The following is a 19,256-nucleotide window of genomic DNA, read 5'->3' as shown; positions in this document are numbered from 1 at the left end:
TCCTGTCATGCCTCCTGCTCTCCAGCCTTACAGCCTTTCATAGAGGCTGCAGCCTTGACCTCTCTTATTCACCTTCCCACCCCTCACCCTTGTCTGTCTGACTCCTTTTCGTCCTTTTTATCTTCTTCCGGGAAGTCTGATATTCCCATCCCAACCCTAGACTCTGTGTTACTGTTGCACACCGGGCTTACGTGATGGACAGGGAAATATGTGCTTACGTTGAGGATAGGAACAGCAAGTTATTCAGACGTTTCACATAGTGCCAGTACATGTATGATCTCAGTAAATAAATACTGTTGCCATAATTGTTAGTCATTCCGGAATGCACTGTTAACTTCTTTAAAATCTGTTTTTATAGCCTCAAGGAATAGGTTCTCCTAGTGTCTACCATGCGGTTATCGTCATCTTTTTGGAGTTTTTTGCTTGGGGATTATTGACAGCACCCACCTTGGTGGTAAGTAATCTTTTAATTTATTTATTAATTAAATCTCTTTTTGTTCAGTTTCAGGGGGTGGGAAAGGTGGTCCTTTTTTTTTTAACCTTTCCATGGTGAATTCTTAAACACCAATATTATCAGCTCTTCAGTACTGTATTTTACTGGTTTAGTTGTCTTTTCCAACCTTTACTTCTCCCTTACTTTGTGGGGAGGGCTTGGCTGGGTGAGATTCTTCTTGTGAATACTGCCCTTGGGTAAGCAGGGGCTCATTCCCTGCTCTGGATAGGGTAGATGGGATTCTTAAACTGAGAGGCTTAGGAAGAATGTTATCTATGACCTGAATTACTCAGCATTATTATTTTGAGATTCATTCATGCAGCTGCATTTTCCAAATGCAAGTTTCTCTTAGGTTACGCTAAGTCTCTAGAGGTAATCTTTTCATAGCCCTAAGCTGATTTTGCCCAAATATCCCAAGGTTTGGAACCTTAGAAAAGACGTCCCTGCTAGTCCAAACAATTCAGGTGATAACTAGCTTTCTCCTTTTGATGTAGATCAGGGGAATAGAATAAAGGAAGGAGTAGTTAGGGAAGAAGTCTGTAATACCTTGAAAGGTGTAATTAGGATAAATGTATAGCTTACCAAATCTAACAGAATGTTAAAGTGATATGCTTCCTTGTATTTTTTGAGATTGCTCGTTACACAGGAAAGGTTTTCACAAAAACATTTATAAATAAATTATATGATCATATAATTAGATTTATGTTCTGAAAAAGAAAATTTCCATTCCATGTATCTCCATATTATATGGCTACATAATCATTACTGGAGCTACATAAAATATGGATGTTTAATAGTTGTTTTGAATATATAGGGCGTATTCATCAGTACTGTTAAAACACAATTCAGGGGGCATCTGGGTGGGTCAGTGGGTTAAGCCTCTGCCTTCGGCTGAGGTCATGATCTCAGGGTCCTGGCTCAGGTCATGATCTCAGGGTCCTGGGATCGAGCCCCTTATCGGGCTCTCTGCTCAGCAGGGAGCCTTCTTCCCCCCCCCCCCCCCCACTCTGCCTGCCTACTTGTGATCCCTGTCTCTCTCTGTCAAATCAACAGAATCTTTAAAAAACAAACAAACAACAAAAAAACACAGAAACACAATTCTTAAGAACAGGAAATCTCAAGTAAGCACAGTTTCTTCTATAAATAAACCATGCATTGCAAGTTAGAATAGTTCCTGAATAGTAGCAGTTCCCTGACATGTAATTGTAAGAATGCTGATTTGAGTTTGTTTTCATTGAGATCTTTTACTTTTTAAGAAGGATTTACTTGGGTGCACCTGGGTGGCTTAGGTCATGATCTCAGGATCCTGGGATTGAGCCCCACATCAGGCTCCCTGCTTTTCCTCTCCTGCTCCCCCTGCTTGTGCTCTCTTTGTCAAATAAATAAATAAATAAAATCTTTACCAAAAAAAAAAAGGATTTACTTGTAATAGGTCATCAATTGTACATTAATAGATTTTCAAAATAATTGAAATGTGGACTTGTAAAATACCTGATCTTTTTTTAATTTAATAGTTTCTGATGGGAGTCCTTCAAAAATTAATTTATACATTTCCTGCCTTCATAATCCATGCCATACTCTGATTTGGAACTTCGTCAGGTGATACAAGTTCATTATGACATTTGTAACTTCATTATACTGTAATAACCTGATGTCATGGGTTACTGAGGTGCTGTGAAAACTGTGTGGTTTCACACTTTTATTCGCTTCCCTCATGTTCCAGCGTGCTTTTTTTTATAGTCTACTACCAGTTTAACATATAAATCTATCTTGTGGAGCATCAGTCCTATTTAAAAGCATCAGTCCTAGTTTAAAGTACTTGAGTTTTGTGATAGTAAACAGTTCATTTATATTTGTATTATGGTGGGTTCAGGCACAGTCCTAAGCACTTGAAATGCATTATCACTATTAATCGTCTAAGTCCTCTTATGGGTGAGGTATTAGCTTAATACAGATGAGAAAATTAAGGTTTAGAAAAATTAAGCAGCTTATTTGCAACTACCATGATAGTAAACTGCAGAGTCCAAATTTGAAACTAGGCTTGCTTTGTTCCAGTGCTAAGCCTAGGGGAAGGCTGGGAGTAAGTGGTTCATACCTGTGATTTAGGTAGTTAAGATTATTGGCAGTCTGGGGGCGCCTGGGTGGCTCAGTGGGTTAAAGCCTCTGCCTTCTGCTCAGGTCATGATCTCAGGGTCCTGGGATCCAGCCCCACATCGGGCTCTCTGCTCCGCAGGGAGCCTGCTTCCTCCTCTCTTTCTGCCTGCCTCTCTGCCTAGTTGTGATTTCTCTCTGTCAAATAAATAAAATATTAAAAAAAAAAAAAGAGTGACTAGAACAAACAACTGTTTAAAAAAAAAACAAAACCCTTTTTGTGATATTTCCATAATTTGTCAACAGGATTTAAAGTGTATATAGCAATTTTTAAAATTTGCTTCTATTATATATTCTTTAGATAGGTCAGGTTTTTGTCTTTGATATTTTTTTTCCTAATTGGACTAAAGGAGACTGTCTTCTTTAAGAACAGGAAAGAATCCAGTTATTCAGACATAAAGGCTTGTTTTTTAGTTCATTTATTGTAGCTAAATTTGTGCTTAGTATATTTTTAACTTTTTTGTTAGCTAAAAAATGGGTAGTGCTTTTGATTTGTTTTTCTTTCTTTTTTTTTTTTACTTTATAAAATGTTGAATTGCGTTCTGATCAGGAAAATGAAAGTTGCTAATTTGGGAGGACTTAACGATTTTTTTTTTTTTTGCCAGCATGATTCTATTTTTTGTAATAATATCTATAACATTGCCAATTATTTGATTTATAGCAAGAATTTCTTCGCCATGGTTGTTAAAACAGTATTCTTAATTCCCGTATTTGTCCTTTATATCTGAATTTTTAAATGGCAAAATGGAGTTGTGGTTATTAGGAAGAATTGTCGGTAATACTATCATAGTCCTTACTCTTTATCTTTTCCCAATTTTGCTTCATTAATAATTTTAAAGTCCAAGCGTCCTCAGAAAAAAATTTACATATTAATGAATATTGGGCTTAGAATTTTATTTTTGTAGTTCTTTTCTTATCTGTAATGTATACATGTTTTTAAATAATTGCAGTTTTTGTGTCCTACATTTTTCTCTGTGTGATGGGGAGATCTGGATGGGGATGGGGTGGCACAGACCTAGGCAAAACAAGAATTGAGCTGTCGTGATTAGATTGTACCTAATTGCTGAGATTTGTTATATTACAGATTCTTTGAGGTACTGCAGCCTGCAGGCATTGGAATAGCAAGACTCTTTGAAATATCTCTAAAGAAAATTGTGTGTGGAAGCACATGTATATATAATTCTTTTCTCTCTATATATATGTTACTTTTGTTGGGTCCCCAATGTTGGGTCCACCAATAATGGGTCCATGGTCAAAGGAGCGAGGCGGATACAAAGCGAAGGTAAAGCAAAGCTTTATTTCGTGCCAAGCATCAAGAATCAAACCCACCGTCAAACAGACCGGTCGGGGCCGCCCCTTACAGAGAGGGCGACCCCTCCCTGCCTCACAGACTAACTTTTATAGAGCAAAGGCCATGTGGTTGAGCCTGGCCACACACAGGTGGGGAATGAGATTGTAACACACAGAGAAAGCTGCACAGTCATGCTAGGTCACACACGGGTGGCCAGATGAATTACAATTTACCCTATAGTAGACATTTGAACTAGCCTAACACCTTGGTCAGAATTGGTGCCCAAAAGGCAGGGCCCACATTCCTTGGTAGCTAGGGTGACAGTATGCGCTCTACTGATTGGTAAGTCTCCACCTGACCAGACTCATCCCTGCATTCGGGCTGTTATTTCCACCTCACCTGACCCACCCTTGTATTTGGGCTTTGTTACCTGGGTCTGGTTTCCCCGACTTGCTTTTAAGTAAGTTCCCCTGGGGGGGGGGGGTAGGGTCAATTTAAGTTTTACTGCATAAACAACAAAATGGCTGTTCAACCGAGGTGGGGCCGCTCTGGCTAAATAGGCCCTTACACTTTATTTTTAAATAATTAGAGATGCAGTGTATGCTTGCTGTAAAACATAAAGCAATATAGAATTATGTAAGGACAGAAAAATTCCCCTGCAAACCTACCTACCCCTCCAGTCAAGCATCAACAGTTTGATAAGAGATCTTGGCTTCAGGGTAAACTTTACCTTTCCTGTTAGGACAGATTAGCCAACCAAAGATGAACATTTTCAGCAGTTAAAATGTGCATTTGTCACTGATTTTTTCTTACTAGAAGTGAATATTAATGACACTTGGGGAGTTTTATCAAAATATCTGGGCCTTGTAACCTGTCCTGCTGAAGTCAGAATCTTCCAGGGTGAGGCCCAGATGTATATTTTTTAGAAGTGATTCTCATATATCTAGTATATATCGCTAATTAAGAACCAATAGATTAATTCAGTGTGGATTTAAAAAGGTTTTGCTCACTTTGAGGCTTTTTGCTTTCAAATTTTTGTTGTTAACTTTTTGGCAATCTTCTTTCTTTTAAACTACTATGCTCTCTTACTCCCCACCCCCATGTTGGTGTTGGGGACATGGGGGAGGGAGATTTCAAGGTACAAGAAGGCACCAAATCATAGTACTTCACCCTCTTTCTAAAGGTCAGTTAACTTTAAACATTTTATTTCCATTTTATGTGCTTTGAAATGGATTATAACCTAGGGAGTCATGGCTCTTAACATTTACTTTTTAAAAAGGAAGAATGAAGGGATGCCTGGGTGGCTCCGTTGCTTAAGCGACTGCCTTCGGCTCAGGTCATGATCCTGGAGTCCCAGGATTGAGCCCCGCATCGGACTCCCTCCTCGGCAGGGAGTCTGCTTCTGCCTCTGACCCTCCCACTTCTCATGCTCTTTCTCTCTCTCAAATAAATAAATAAAATCTTTAAAAAAAAAAAAAGGAAGAATGATGATGAAGTTATAATTCAGTTTATTTGTATTTTTTCTTTAAAGATTTTATTTGTTTGACAGACAAGTAGGCAGAGAGGCAGGCAGAGAGAGAGGACGAAGCAGGCTCCCCGCCAAGCAGAGAGCCCTATATGGGGCTCGATCCCAGGATCCTGGGATCATGACCTGAGTTTCGGAAGGCAGAGGCTTTAACCCACTGAGCCACCCAGGCACCCCAGTTTATTTGTATTTTAAGTCAGTATCTCTCCATATATAGCTCTCAAAAATTGTGAAGTTTTAGCGCTTTAAATTTTTTCTTTTAATATTTTTGTTTATTTATTTGTCAGAGACCACACAAGCAGTAGGAATGTCAGGCAGAGGGAGAAGCAGGCTCCCGGCTGAGCAAGGAGCCCGACATGGGACTCGATCCCAGGACCCTTGTATCATGACCCCAGTTGAACGCTTAACTGCCTGAGCCAGGGAGGCATCCAGCATTTTAAATTTCAAAGATTTTCTTTGATTTATTCATTTAGCAGATAACCAATGTTAAGATATATTAATTATAATAAATAGGATTATGATGTTTGGGTTTTATTAGCCTTAGTTTTCTTTTTTCCTTTTTTAAAAAACTGTATTTATTTATTAGGAGAGAGAAAAAGAACACAAGCCGGGGAGGAGCAGAGGGAGAAGCAGACTCCCTGCTGAGCAGGGAACTAGATGCAGGAGCTCCATCCCAGGACCCCAGGACCGTGACTGAGCTGAAGTCAGACGCCAAACCTACTGAGCCACCCAGGTGCCCCTAGCCTTAGTTTTCAAAACCAATGTGAAGTTAAAGAATTCTTTTTAAAAAAATTTCATGTGATTTCCATTATTTTTGAGTCTTAAACTCATAGAACTTCTAGAACCCTGTGTTCTCCTAGAACACAGTGAAAGAACAAAAGTTGTGTTTTAATGTAGAGGACTTGCCCAAGGGAGGATGGTGAAGTCACCACCAACAAGGAGATTTACATTCACTACAAAGAATTTTAGACTGCCAAATATTTTTTAAGGACTGAAGTTTAACACTTTGAGAGGCTATATGTTTGGCTCAGAGTGGGTATTCAATCAGTGATGATTAATATATTAGATATTATATATTATATAATCTAATATAATATCTAATATAATCTAATATAAATCTAATCTAATATAATATAATATAATATAATATATTAGATATATTAGATAAAGAGAATAACAATATGTTTAAGAATCCATAATGCTAAGAAGCGGCTTAACTTTTTTGACCTATGGTTCTGGAAAAACTAGGCCAGTGTTTGATGGTCCCGGATGCTCAGATGCATATGGAGCAAATTCTCCACTATTTCTTCTATGTAAATGGCTTAGCAGCCTTTGCTACAGAAATAGTCCCGAGACATTTCCTTAATATTTTAAGGACTGTTTCTTCTAAAAGTTTTAGAATTCCATAAATTTTACAACCTGTAAAATTTCTTGGGAAATACTCTATCTTTTCCTATTTTGCTCTAAAGTCCAGTGCTAAAAGGATCCTCGCAGATTAAAAATCTTTACATTTGTATTGTTAGATTTGTCTCTATGTTAAAATTTTGCTAAAAAATCAAACAGGAGGGGCACCTGGGTGGCTCAGTGGGTTAGGCCTTTGGCTCAGGTCATGGTTTCAGGGTTCTGGGTTCAAGCCCTGCATGAGGCGCTCTGCTCAGCATGGAGCCTGCTTCCTCCTCTCTCTCTGCCTGCCTCTCTGCCTACTTGTGATCTCTCTCTCTGTCAAATAAATACATCTTTAAAAAAATCAAAACAGGAATGTTTGTTTATCTTAATTTAACTATACTTTTTTTTTTTAAGATTTTATTTATTTATTTGACAGACAGAGGTCACAAGTGGGCAGAGAGGCAGGCAGAGAGAGAGGGGGAAGTAGGCTCCCCACCGAGCAGAGAGCCTGATTACGGACTCGATCCCAGGACCCTGAAATCATGACCCAAGCTGAAGGCAGAGGCCTAGCCCACTGAGCCACCCAGGTGCCCCAAATTTAACTATATTCCTTTTGGGGGTTGTAAAGGTTTTTATTTTGTAACATTAGCTAAATTGCATAATTATTATATTAAGTCACTTTGGAAACAGTGTATCAGATAATTATGAGCATTTAGTGAGTAGTTACTAAATGAAGGCATTCTGTGAGGCACTAATCAAGATAAAGATACATTAAATGCAAGATATAGTGTATTTAGTATCTGTCCTTAAGAACTCTGAAATATAATTGAAAGGAAATAAATATTAAATACATGAAGAACTGAAAAATACTAGAGCCAAGTAGCTTAGTGATAAAAGAAATTTCACAAACCCTTTGTGACTGTTGAGTGCTATAATCACTTCCTGTTGGCTCTAAGAGAGGAAATGATTGCTTTGGACAGGAAAGTTTGGTAACAGAGGTACAATTTGGAAGGTTTGGGGTTGGCTAGAGAGGCAAGATGAGGGGAACAAACATGCCAGATGGAAATGATGTCCTGTATGAAAGTGAATATTGGAAAGCATGAGAATATTTAAAATGGTGAAAAGACCAGATTGTTGGAATGGAAGGTAGCTTGGCAAAGTGAATCATTAGCAGTGAGATCTAGCATATCATAAAGCTTTTTGTAGGCATCCATTATGGTCTTCATTCTTTGTAACACACATTTTTTTTTTTTTTTTGGCCCTACAAAGATTTGGCCCTTAGTAATTATTGGAAGAAAACTGTATTTGATTTGTTGCAAAAAGTTTGGAGATACCACTTTAGGGAGTTTAAAATCTTTTCCTTTAGTGCAAGAACTGGCAAACTATGGCCAGATATATAGAGCAATTCCTATACATCATGTTAGTAGCCTGTTTTTCATAAATAATGTTTTATTTGGGACACAGCCAGACCATTCCTATACATACTGTCTTTGGCTGTTTTTGTTCAGTTGAATACTTGTGACAGAGACTGTATAGCCTACAAAGCTATTAAAAAGATATCTGCTGTCTGGTTCTTTACAGAAAGTTTTAGCACTATGGACAGTTTGGACCAAATGATTATTTGTTGTGAGGGGCTGACCTGTGTGCTGTAAGGTGTTTTGCAGCATTCTTGATCTCTGCCTCTTAGATGTAGCTCCCCATCCAAATTTTGACAATCAAAAATGTATTCAGACGTTGTTATATAACCCCTGGAGGTCAAAATCACCTTCAGATGAGAAAATACGTAATATGTATCATATAAAGTATAGAGACAAAATAAATGAATATCATAAATATGTGCTTTTTCCCATGTTAATGATTTTCTTTGACTAAACATTTCATTTCTAATTTTCTTTATTTTTACATATGAGTTCATTTTTGTTAAATTTCTAGTTTTGGGCATAAGAGTAACTGAAGAAAAGGGAGCATTTTAATCCCTCTAAAGGTTTTTCTTACAAGATGTCAGAACATACACCCAGCATAGTTTTTCTTCCTAAAGAGATTTCCCAACTTTCTTATTCTCCATATTGCCATTCTCTCTTACATTTTTTGGAGAAACAGCATGGTATAATGGAAGAAGCAGTGGCTTTTAAGTCAAGCAAGAACTTGGTTGCCTCATCTTTAGAGTGATATTTTATCTAACCCATAATGTTGTTAGAATGAAATAAAAGTATATATAAAGCCTCTGACATATAGGCTGTAAAAATGGTAGCTGCTCCTTCTTATTTTTTCAGTAATTTTTCCCTCCAATTGCTTTTTCAACCAGTGACTACCCAGTGACTCACTTGCTGCCCATTGAACAAATTAATGTTATGTGGTTTGAGACTCGGTCTTAGAAAGAGTAGAGTAACTTGTTATACATTTTCATAGGTGGAGATTTTTTTTTTCTTACTTTATGGTGTCTTTCTAGATTCACTTTTTAGCAATTAAAATTTCCCTATTCTCCCAGTCTCCTATCTCAATAATGCCTGCACCTGTCTGTAAAGGAGTTGTAAGTCAGTTATATGTGGCAAACAGTGAAGGCACCACATAGTAAGTAAAAGCATGGACTTTGAAACCCAGCTTCCTATGTTCAGTTTCAGTTTTGCTACATACTATGTAATCATGCGTAAGATGCTTAACCTCTGCCTGTATCAGTGTTCTTGTAGGATCATTAAGAGGAATTGAAAGGGGGTACCTGGGTGGCTCAGTGGGTTAAAGCCTCTGCCTTCGGCTCAGGTCATGATCTCAGGGTCCTGGGATTGAGTCCCACATCGGGCTCGCTGCTCAGCAGGGAACCTGCTTCCCTCTTTCTCTCTGCCTGCCTGTCTGCCTAGTTGTGATTTCTCTCTGTCAAATAAATAAAATATTAAAAAAAAAAGAGGAATTGAAGGAAATAATATATGTAAAGTGCCCAGTTTAGTGTTTTGTGACATCGTAAATTCCAAATAAATGCTTGCTATTATTAGTATTTACTCAACTGTATAGCATCAGACAAATCTGAAAATTTACAGGAGATAAAATTTTATGAAGGTATGTTTTAAAATGTAAATGTAGAGGGGTGCCTGGGTGGCTCAGTGGGTTAAAGCCTCTGCCTTCGGCTCAGGTCATGATCCCAGGGTCCTGGGATCGAGCCCCGCATCGGGCTCTCTGCTCAGAATGGAGCCTGCTTCCTCCTCTCTCTCTCTGCCTAGTTGTGATTTCTCTCTGTCAAATAAATAAAATTAAAAAAAAATTGTAAATGTAGAAGTTTTACTGAGAGTAAAATGTGGTGTGAGATTTTTATTTTGTATTTTTTCTTTAGGTATTACATGAAACCTTTCCCAAACATACATTTCTGATGAATGGCTTAATTCAAGGAGTAAAGGTAGGATCAGTGATTTATTTGTTCACGTACACACAGGCACATACAGTTCTGTGTGTATACCTCTGCCAGTATAATAGTTAGTTAACAGACACATTCACTGTTAATTTTTACAATTTGAGTATATCTTGGGGGATTGCTTAACACTTCAAAAATGAACTGGGTTTTAAATATGATCTTTATTATTACAGAAAAATATATTTACTTTCATTGGTCATCTAAAAATGATCTGACTCAAATACAGACAACTACATATAATAATGATAAACCACATCATAACAGATTTATGTGTTGGCATTTTTATTTCAGAGATCTAAATGTTTTTATAAGCTAACAGAAACATAACAGCCTGAAGAGAAAAGAACTATTAAAAAATACATAAATATAGAACTATATGGTAAAGTCTTAATTATTGTACATACTCTCTACTCTTGATTTCATTTGACCAACAAGGTTTATAAATAGGTAATTAGCCTATGAATATAAAAATTAGCCTATGAATATAAGAACAGATAACTAACATGATATTCTTTCTAGAATTGCTAATGCAGAATTATTGTGATTGAGAATTCATTAGAGCATTTCATATGAACATGCAACCAGAGCCCTGCAGGTGATTCTAGACAATCTTGGGAAAGTTTTAAATTTTATATAGACAAGAAATAAGTTATCTAAAGTTTTGGTGATATTATGCTTATGTTAGAGATAAACTTAAAAAATTCTTCTATGAAAGTACAATGATTTATTTTTGGTAATTGGTATAGATTGTATACATTTTTTTTCATTTACTTTTTTTTAGGGGTTGTTGTCATTCCTCAGTGCCCCACTTATTGGTGCTCTTTCTGATGTTTGGGGTCGGAAATCCTTCTTGCTGCTAACAGTATTTTTCACATGTGCCCCAATTCCTTTAATGAAGATCAGCCCATGGTATGTGCATAATCAGATCACAACGATTAAATATCGTTCTCTTCATTGTTTTCTGAATAGTCTATAATTCTAATTATAGAATTAATTTCGTTCATCTTTTTGCCATCTTACCTTTTATATACATTTTAATTTTAATTCTTCCAGTATTCTTTGATGCAGATAAGAGGGTCCTTAAAAATACAGTGGCTAAGTAATATAGTTCATAATGATTTTAGAATTAGATACTACTATAAGAAGTGTGTAGACTATTGGCGATAAGCTGCTTTTGGATTTCACAGCCCAAAATAATGGTTGCTTAACATCAAGGAAGCTTATTTCTTTCTCCATATAAAAGAAGTCAGGAGTTGAGCAGTGTAGAGCTGGTTTGGCGGTTCTGGGGAACCAGACCTTTTCTATCTTTGTGCTCTGCCATCCTCGGCTAGCACCTCCAATGTCCAGTATGGCTGCCCAAGCTCCAGCTTGTGTCACACTTCAGGCAGCAAGATGGAAGGAATGGCTAAGAAGAGCACACTGCCTTCCTATAAAGAAACTACACAGTTCTCATCCAGCCTCTGCTCTATCTGTCTGGTCAAATTTCAGGCATATGCTCCTCCTTGTTACAAGATGCTAGGCTCATGGCCTCCTTAATTGAAATCAGGATTCTTTCACTGAGGAGAAAGGGAGGGAAAGCTAACAATGAGAATGATTTTCTCAAGGTAATAGAGCCCAGTTTTGTTGTAGCTTTATTAATTCTCCTAATGTTCTACTCCACTGCATATTAATGTTAGTTCTGCATCATAGATGGGCTGTATTTTCCATGGCTATCTAATAAGACTAAGGGAATATAAGAGCCAGGATCTTCCTCTTGTAGGTTAGGTAGATACGATTCTGAAGGCCAAACCCTTGATGAATGCTAATCACTCAATTGAAATCTTATCGTAGGAGTCTAGGTGATGAACAAAAGATTTGCTGTGAAAAACTGTATTAGAAAAAAATTTAGTAAGCAATAAAGCCCTAGTGGAATATTTTGAAAATTCATTATGATGACACATGATTTTTAAAACTAAACATTCAACATTACAGTAGGAATTTTTTATTCCTGGCCAGTTATTTTGAAATCATGTATACCAAAATGTAGTTTGCTTTTTAAAATAGCTTTTTTCACTCTTTACAGTTATTGTCTATTCTCTGTTTCATTTATGAGTATTGCCACACAGGTTTCTTCTATGTGAAGACTGAAATGTTTGTTTTGCCAACATTTGAAAAGCCAAATATAGCTTATGGAAAAGCATCTGGTTTATAGAGGCATAAAATATATAGAGGCATAAAATAAATATAGAGTAACTTCTTTCTCCATTGTACACACTGAATTTTGTGTTTTGTGTAGTGCTATGGTGGGAAATAGTAATGGATCAATTACAACAGAGTTTAGTTTGTTGCTCTTTTTAGTAAAACCAATAACAAAGCCATTTAACAGCTCAGCAGTTGGGTAAAATATTCACCTGGATATATTGTCTAATTTTAAGTATTCCTGCATAGTAACTGAATTGCTTTTGAAGGGTGACTTCTAAGAGTGTATTTTCTTTATATCTATGGCTTATGATTTATAGAAGAATCCGTGAACTGTCTTTTTAAGCCATTGACTGAAATTAGCTGGTTTTTTTTTTTCCATTTTATTTATTTTTTCAGCGTAACAGTATTCATTGTTTTTGCACAACACCCAGTGCTCCATGCAAAACGTGCCCTCCCCATTACCCACCACCTGTTCCCCCAACCTCCCACCCCTGACCCGTCAAAACCCTCAGGTTGTTTTTCAGAGCCCATAGTCTCTTATGGTTCGCCTCCCCTTCCAAATTTTTTTTTTTTTTAATAAACATATAATGTATTTTTATCCCCAGGGGTACAGGTCTGTGAATCGCCAGGTTTACACACTTCACAGCACTCACGATAGCACATACCCTCCCCAATGTCCATAGCCCCCTCCCCCTCTCCCAATCCCACCTCCCCCCCAGCAACCCCCAGTTTGTTTTGTGAGATTAAGAGTCATTTATGGTTTGTCTGAAATTAGCTGTTTTTTACTCTAACTTACTTATAGGAATAAAGGAAAGTTATGGCATAATGGTAATTGTTCTGACGGTTCTTGTCAATCTTTTTTCTATCGTAGGTGGTATTTTGCTGTTATCTCTGTTTCTGGGGTTTTTGCAGTGACTTTCTCCGTGGTATTTGCGTATGTGGCAGATATAACACAAGAACATGAAAGAAGTATGGCTTATGGACTGGTATGTGTGTTTATTCTGTTCCTTGTATCTGTGGGAAAATACCTTGTTTTTTAATGGTTTCATATTACAAGTGCAAGCCTTTGCATTACAAAATTTATTTCTTTGTATAAAATACATTTCATAATAAAGTCATCAGTTACTGTCTAATGGATGACTTATATCAAAAGTTTTTTTCAGTACAAAGCCTTGTAAATTTTGATTTTTTAGTAGTAGTCATATACGTCAGGTTTGAAATTATAGAATATTTTTACCTTATAGAAGTTCTTTTTAAAGAATACTAAAAATTGGGACGCCCGGGTGGTTCAACTGGTTAAGTATCTGCCTGCAGCTCAGGTCATGATCCTAGGGTCCTGGGATCCAGTCCCGCATGGGGCTCCCTGCTCAGCGGGGAGCCTGCTTCTCCCTCTCCCTCTGCTGTTCCCTCCTGCTTGTGCTCTCTCGCTCTCCCTCTGACATATAAATAAAATCTTTTTAAAAAAATACTAAAAATAAAGAATTATTTAATGTCATGAGTTTTTAAACATTACTAATATTTAATGGCTACTCTAAAATGCAACAGGCTATGTATAGGTCAGGGATCAGCAGAATGTTTCTGTGACTTTGTGGGCCACATAGAGTCTCATTCTGTATCTATGTTTGTGTATCTCTTCAAAAATGTAAGAACCATCTTAGCTGGATTGACCCAGAGGTGGCAGTTTGCCAACCTCTGAATACTGTTTTGAGAAATTAAGTAATTGGTGGTGGTGTAATCTCTTGTCCATTAAATCTAGAAATAAAAAGGCTAACAGAGACATGATAGTATACAGATCATTATGAGATCGAAGCAGGACAGTGATGAGTGTCAGCAAATATGGGACAAGGATCTTTTGATAAAGGAGGACTGTGTACTGTGTCAGCCTGAATCTTAGTTTTACAAGAAACTGTCTTTGATTCAAAGGACACGAAGAATCACGGATTAGGAAGTTTTTAGGGGAAATATTGTGAGAAATTTAAAAAAAAAAAACTGATTTCAGTCATAAACTTAGAACACTAAACAATATGAAGTTGATGATGGCCCTCTTCCCCTCTCCCCACTTGCATGTGTGAGTGCTCCCTGTCTCCAAAATAAATAAATAAAAAATCTTTAATTTGCTAAATCTGCCCTAACAAAATACCACCACAATCCAGTTTTAGAACATTTCCATCTGCCCAAAGGCCATCTGCCATCCATCCCCACCCACTTTCCAGGCAACCAATCACCAGTGTACTTTCTGTCTTTGTAGTTTTGCCTTTTTTTTTTTTTAAGATTTTTTTTGTTACTGAGCACGTGAGTGGGGGGAGGGGCAGCGGGAGGGAGAGAATCTGAAGCAGACCAGAGTCCGCAGTGAGCATGAGTCTGATGTGGGGCTCCATCTCAGCAGCCCTGAGATCTTGACCCCATCCCAAACTAAGAGCCAGAGGATTTAACCAACTGAGCTACCCCGGTGCCCCGTAGGTTTGCTTTTAATAGAAATTAAACATAAATGAAATAACAGAACATGGTCTTTTCTTTCTGCACTTAGTTATCATCTTTCATTCCTCTTGATACATTTACCAGTAGTTCCTCTTTTACTTTGGTATAGTTTTACACTCTATGGGATATACTCTTTTTGTTCAGCCATTCCCCAGCTGATGGAAGTTTGGGTCAATAGTGAGATGCTTAAAGTTACTACATTGTTATGTACATGTCAAATAATTGGCCTTTGGAAGTTGAATTGTTTCTTTTGAGCAGTTTTTTTTTTTTTTAAGATTTTATTTATTTATTTGACAGAGAGAGATCACAAGTAGATAGAGAGGCAGACAGAGAGAGAGAGAGAGAGAGAGGAGGAAGCAGGCTCCCTGCTGAACAGAGAGCCCGATGCGGGACTCGATCCCAGGACCCCGAGATCATGACCTGAGCCGAAGGCAGCGGCCTAACCCACTGAGCCACCCAGGCGCCCCTCTTTTGAGCAGTTATTAATAAACAGCTAAACACAAGCACTTCCGTGAAGTTAAATTCTCCATCCAGAAGTCAAAAATGGCACAGAGACAGAATAAAGCACAAGGTGGGGAGCAGCTCACGCATGACAACATTAATTTCTAATTCTCCAGCACAGAGCATGGTTTCCGTCAGGTGATACTTGCTGTCATGTCTACTGATTTGCCGGCCATTTTGTCTAATAGGCCAGACACATCTGGGATTAAGTTATTCCTCCCCTGTGTCCTCTTTAATCTGCATCTTCCCCAGACGTGTGTGGACTTCCTCAAAGTTTAAGAGAGACATGGTTAGTGATATACTCAGTGCCAAGGACCTGTGATCCCATCCTTCCTAACTCTGCCACCTAAACGATCACCTAGTTCAGTTTTGTACTAGCACTTACACTCTTACTGATGAGAAAGAAGATAAACCTCAAAGACTTTAAGCTTTCAGCCAGCCTTATGCATCAAGGTAAACATTCATCTCATTTTAATTTTAATATTGGGGGAAAAAAAATCACAGTGACAGTGGATTTCCTTAGAGCATTGTTCTTTAGACTTCTTTCCGACCATTATATATTTTTTTAGTTCAGAATCTAATTCTTTCCTCTTTCTGCAAAAGAAGAGAATATAAGAAGAATGGCACAGGTAGGATCCTGGAAAGGGAGAGTGTGGCAGGAGGACTGACGTAAATCTGCATTCTGCAGCTCTGAAGGAGAGTCAGGGTGTCCGGACTAATCTCTTCCTGTCCATTTGGATTTATTGCAGGTTTCAGCAACATTTGCTGCAAGTTTGGTAACCAGCCCCGCAATCGGAGCTTACCTCGGCCGTGTGTACGGGGACAGCTTGGTGGTGGTTCTGGCTACAGCCATAGCGTTGCTGGATATTTGTTTTATCCTTGTTGCTGTACCAGAGTCCTTGCCCGAGAAGATGCGGCCAGCATCATGGGGGGCACCCATTTCCTGGGAACAGGCTGACCCTTTTGCGGTAAAAAGTTTACGTTTTTTCCTTCTCTTCGGCAAAAAAAAATGAATGTATGATTCAGTGTGATGTTCATATTTTGTTGTGGATGTTTCTTTGGGGAAAACATCTTGACATATTTTTAAAATATTTTGAAAGACTTTTCAGAATAGTTTGGGGAGGATGAAAGACATTTTGAAAAGACAGCTAAGTGTCTGTATGTACACTACCAGAAGATAACACTGCATATTTTTAAGAACAGTGCAGTGTTTGGGTATAAAACCTTATATCAGTCTTTTTCTTATTCTAGTCCTTAAAAAAAGTGGGCCAAGATTCCATAGTGCTGTTGATCTGCATCACGGTGTTTCTCTCCTACCTACCAGAGGCAGGCCAATACTCCAGCTTCTTTTTATACCTCAGACAGGTAAAATCCTAATGTGCCAAGGGGGACTTTTCTTCCACTGTTTAGTGCCTTCATAACAAAAATATTTCATGTCGAGAGCTGTGATAGCAGAGACTTTTTAAATGCCTCCTGTGTTGTAAATAACGGCTCACTGGAGTTTACTTCCTACGTAGAGTGGTTGATGCTCCTTAGGCATATCTGTTAAGACTTTGGCGTCTGCAGAAAGATACAATTATCCTGTCACTGTATGTGGCTTAAGCTTGTGTTGTCTGTAGAAGTGATGGGATGCCTGTAATCCATCCATCTAGTCCGGTCTCTCGGTCATGGAGGGCATGTATCAGTAAAGCAGCCAGCTCTACTGAGAGCATTCGTTTTTCCTCCTTGACACTAATCTTACCAAGGAAGATCTAGCCTTTATCGATACCCATAAAATCACAAAACAGTGCACTATTTATAACGTGGATTCTGAGTGCTTGATAGTGGTCTCAAATTTATGAAACCTAAGTCTAAATTAAGAGACTTAGAATTACCAAATCTAAATTAGGTAGCTATTATTTGTAGTCTGTCGACAGTTGTTACAATTGTGATTCTCAACGAAAGCCAGAGTCTTCCTTTGAAGAATTCTTTGGTTATAAATGAGTTGTGGGTTTTTTTTTTCTGGCCCATTTAATGTTAATATACAAGGACTTGCATCAGTGTGGTTTTTGTTGCACTTTTGTCTTTATTAATGTTACTTTTTCTGGAAACCTTCTAGATAATGAAGTTTTCACCGGAAAGTGTTGCAGCATTTATAGCAGTCCTTGGCATTCTTTCTATTATTGCACAGGTGAGTCTCTTTTTAATTAGAGTGAGGCAGTAGAGTGTTGCTCCTAGTTGACCATCCCAATGGGGCCTCAAGTGATACTCAAGTGACATTTTCTTGGTGGAGTCACCAGTGTCAGGAATCTGAGGCTTGTAGGTTCAGAAATTCAGTTTTGTTAAGTGTACTTAGTCTTGAGCAGATTTTGGGGATGGGCACATTTTACTCATTATACAGTGTATAAAGCAGAAAGGTTTATTGATTTATACTAGCGAGTACACCTGCATAAAGTAAAAAATTTATATCAGTCCTCACATGTTTTTTGAGTACTGCCATGTGTCAGGCCGTGGGGGTGTAGCAATGAACTGAACTAAATCCCTGCTGTTGTAGAGTTTGCATTCTTGTGGGATAAGACAGAAGCTTCAAAAATATGTCTGCGTAAATGTATCAGGTATAGTGAAAACGATAAAGAAAAATGGTGCTGGGGGTACAGAGGGACTGGGGATTGGGTGTTATTTTACCTGGAAGGGTTGGGAAGGCCTAGCTGATACTTGGTGACATTTGAGCAGAAACCCAAAGGAGTGAAGAGTAAGCCATGGGAATATCTTTTCGAAGAGGATTCTGAGCAGCAGGTACAGAAGTAAAACTCTAAGGAAGGACTGTAGCTGGCATGTGTGAGAAACAGCCAGGGGACAGCATGGTTCTGGCAGCAAGGCAGTGACCTTCAAGAAAATAAGTCAGAGAGGAGGTGCAGGGGGAACCATCAGGTCATCTGGGGCCTCACAGGTTATGCTGAGATTTAATGGAAAGATGGGAAGCCGTTAGAGGGTTTTGAGCGGAGGAATGACGTGAAGTACTTACCCTGGAAATGTAGTTGGTAGCCAGTGGTTGGTTGATAAATAAGATATTAATCAACCAGCAATTTGGATTTTCTTAGGAGTAATTCATCTTGGCCTAAATCTCTTTTCCATGATCAAGTAGTATATTCCGGCGACCAGAATTTTTCTCGAGTCAGTCTTTCTCCTTTCACTGAATAAAGTCCCACCCATTTCTTCCTCTCTGGCTTGGCTTAGATGTAGATGTAGATGATCTAATCTAACACTCTTTCTTACCTTTAGATCTAGTCTTCTAGATTGCAGCTTTCTTTGTTTTATTCTGTTCTTCAGAAAATGAAAGGCAGGGTCCATTTCCTAGGTCTCTTAGATGTTTTACCATCTCTTAGGTGTAGGATTCTTTCTGCAGATCTCATCACTTAACAAATTTTTGGTAGGTTTAATGATAAGTTTCAAATTAATATTTAAGTTCTATAGTATACCCATTGCCCCACTCTTGCATTCATTGGCATTGAGTATTAGTACTATTTCTAACTTCCATTTTATTAATTTTTTTAAATTTAAATTCAATTAACATATATTATTGGTTTCAGAGGTAGAGGTCAGTGATTCATCAATCTTAAATAATATCCAGTGCTCCTTATATCATGTGCTCTCCTTAATATCCATTCTAACTCCTATTTTATCTTGAAGCTCCTTAATCAGAAATAACGCTGCATTTAAATATGCATTTCTGGCTGTCAGAAAAGTGCACTTCAGCTTTGGGGAAAATATATTGTTGCCTATATGTAAAAATAGCTTTTTAAAAGACACCTTTCTGAAGCATATCACCAAGGAAACAATGTACAAATAGTAAGAGTTGAGCTTGAGGAAT

At 38.0% G+C, this 19,256-nt stretch overlaps 1 protein-coding gene across 2 annotated transcripts in view; it reads left to right on the top strand.

The window, feature by feature from the left end:
- The window catches only part of MFSD14A (major facilitator superfamily domain containing 14A), a 43,733-nt gene that overhangs the window by 14,420 nt on the left and 10,057 nt on the right, over window positions 1-19,256 (top strand). For both annotated transcript variants that reach the window (XM_046004831.1, XM_046004832.1), the window contains 7 exons: window positions 359-454; window positions 10,169-10,231; window positions 11,028-11,155; window positions 13,299-13,413; window positions 16,156-16,374; window positions 16,658-16,771; window positions 17,505-17,576. In XM_046004831.1, coding sequence (XP_045860787.1) covers window positions 359-454; window positions 10,169-10,231; window positions 11,028-11,155; window positions 13,299-13,413; window positions 16,156-16,374; window positions 16,658-16,771; window positions 17,505-17,576 — 807 coding nt within the window. The remainder of the gene's footprint in view (window positions 1-358; window positions 455-10,168; window positions 10,232-11,027; window positions 11,156-13,298; window positions 13,414-16,155; window positions 16,375-16,657; window positions 16,772-17,504; window positions 17,577-19,256) is intronic.

Source organism: Meles meles, chromosome 1 (assembly GCF_922984935.1).
Source record: "Meles meles chromosome 1, mMelMel3.1 paternal haplotype, whole genome shotgun sequence".
Classification (NCBI taxonomy): Eukaryota; Metazoa; Chordata; class Mammalia; order Carnivora; family Mustelidae; genus Meles; species Meles meles.
Note: the sequence above shows the minus strand (reverse complement) of the source record. Positions and strands in the feature narration are given on the sequence as shown.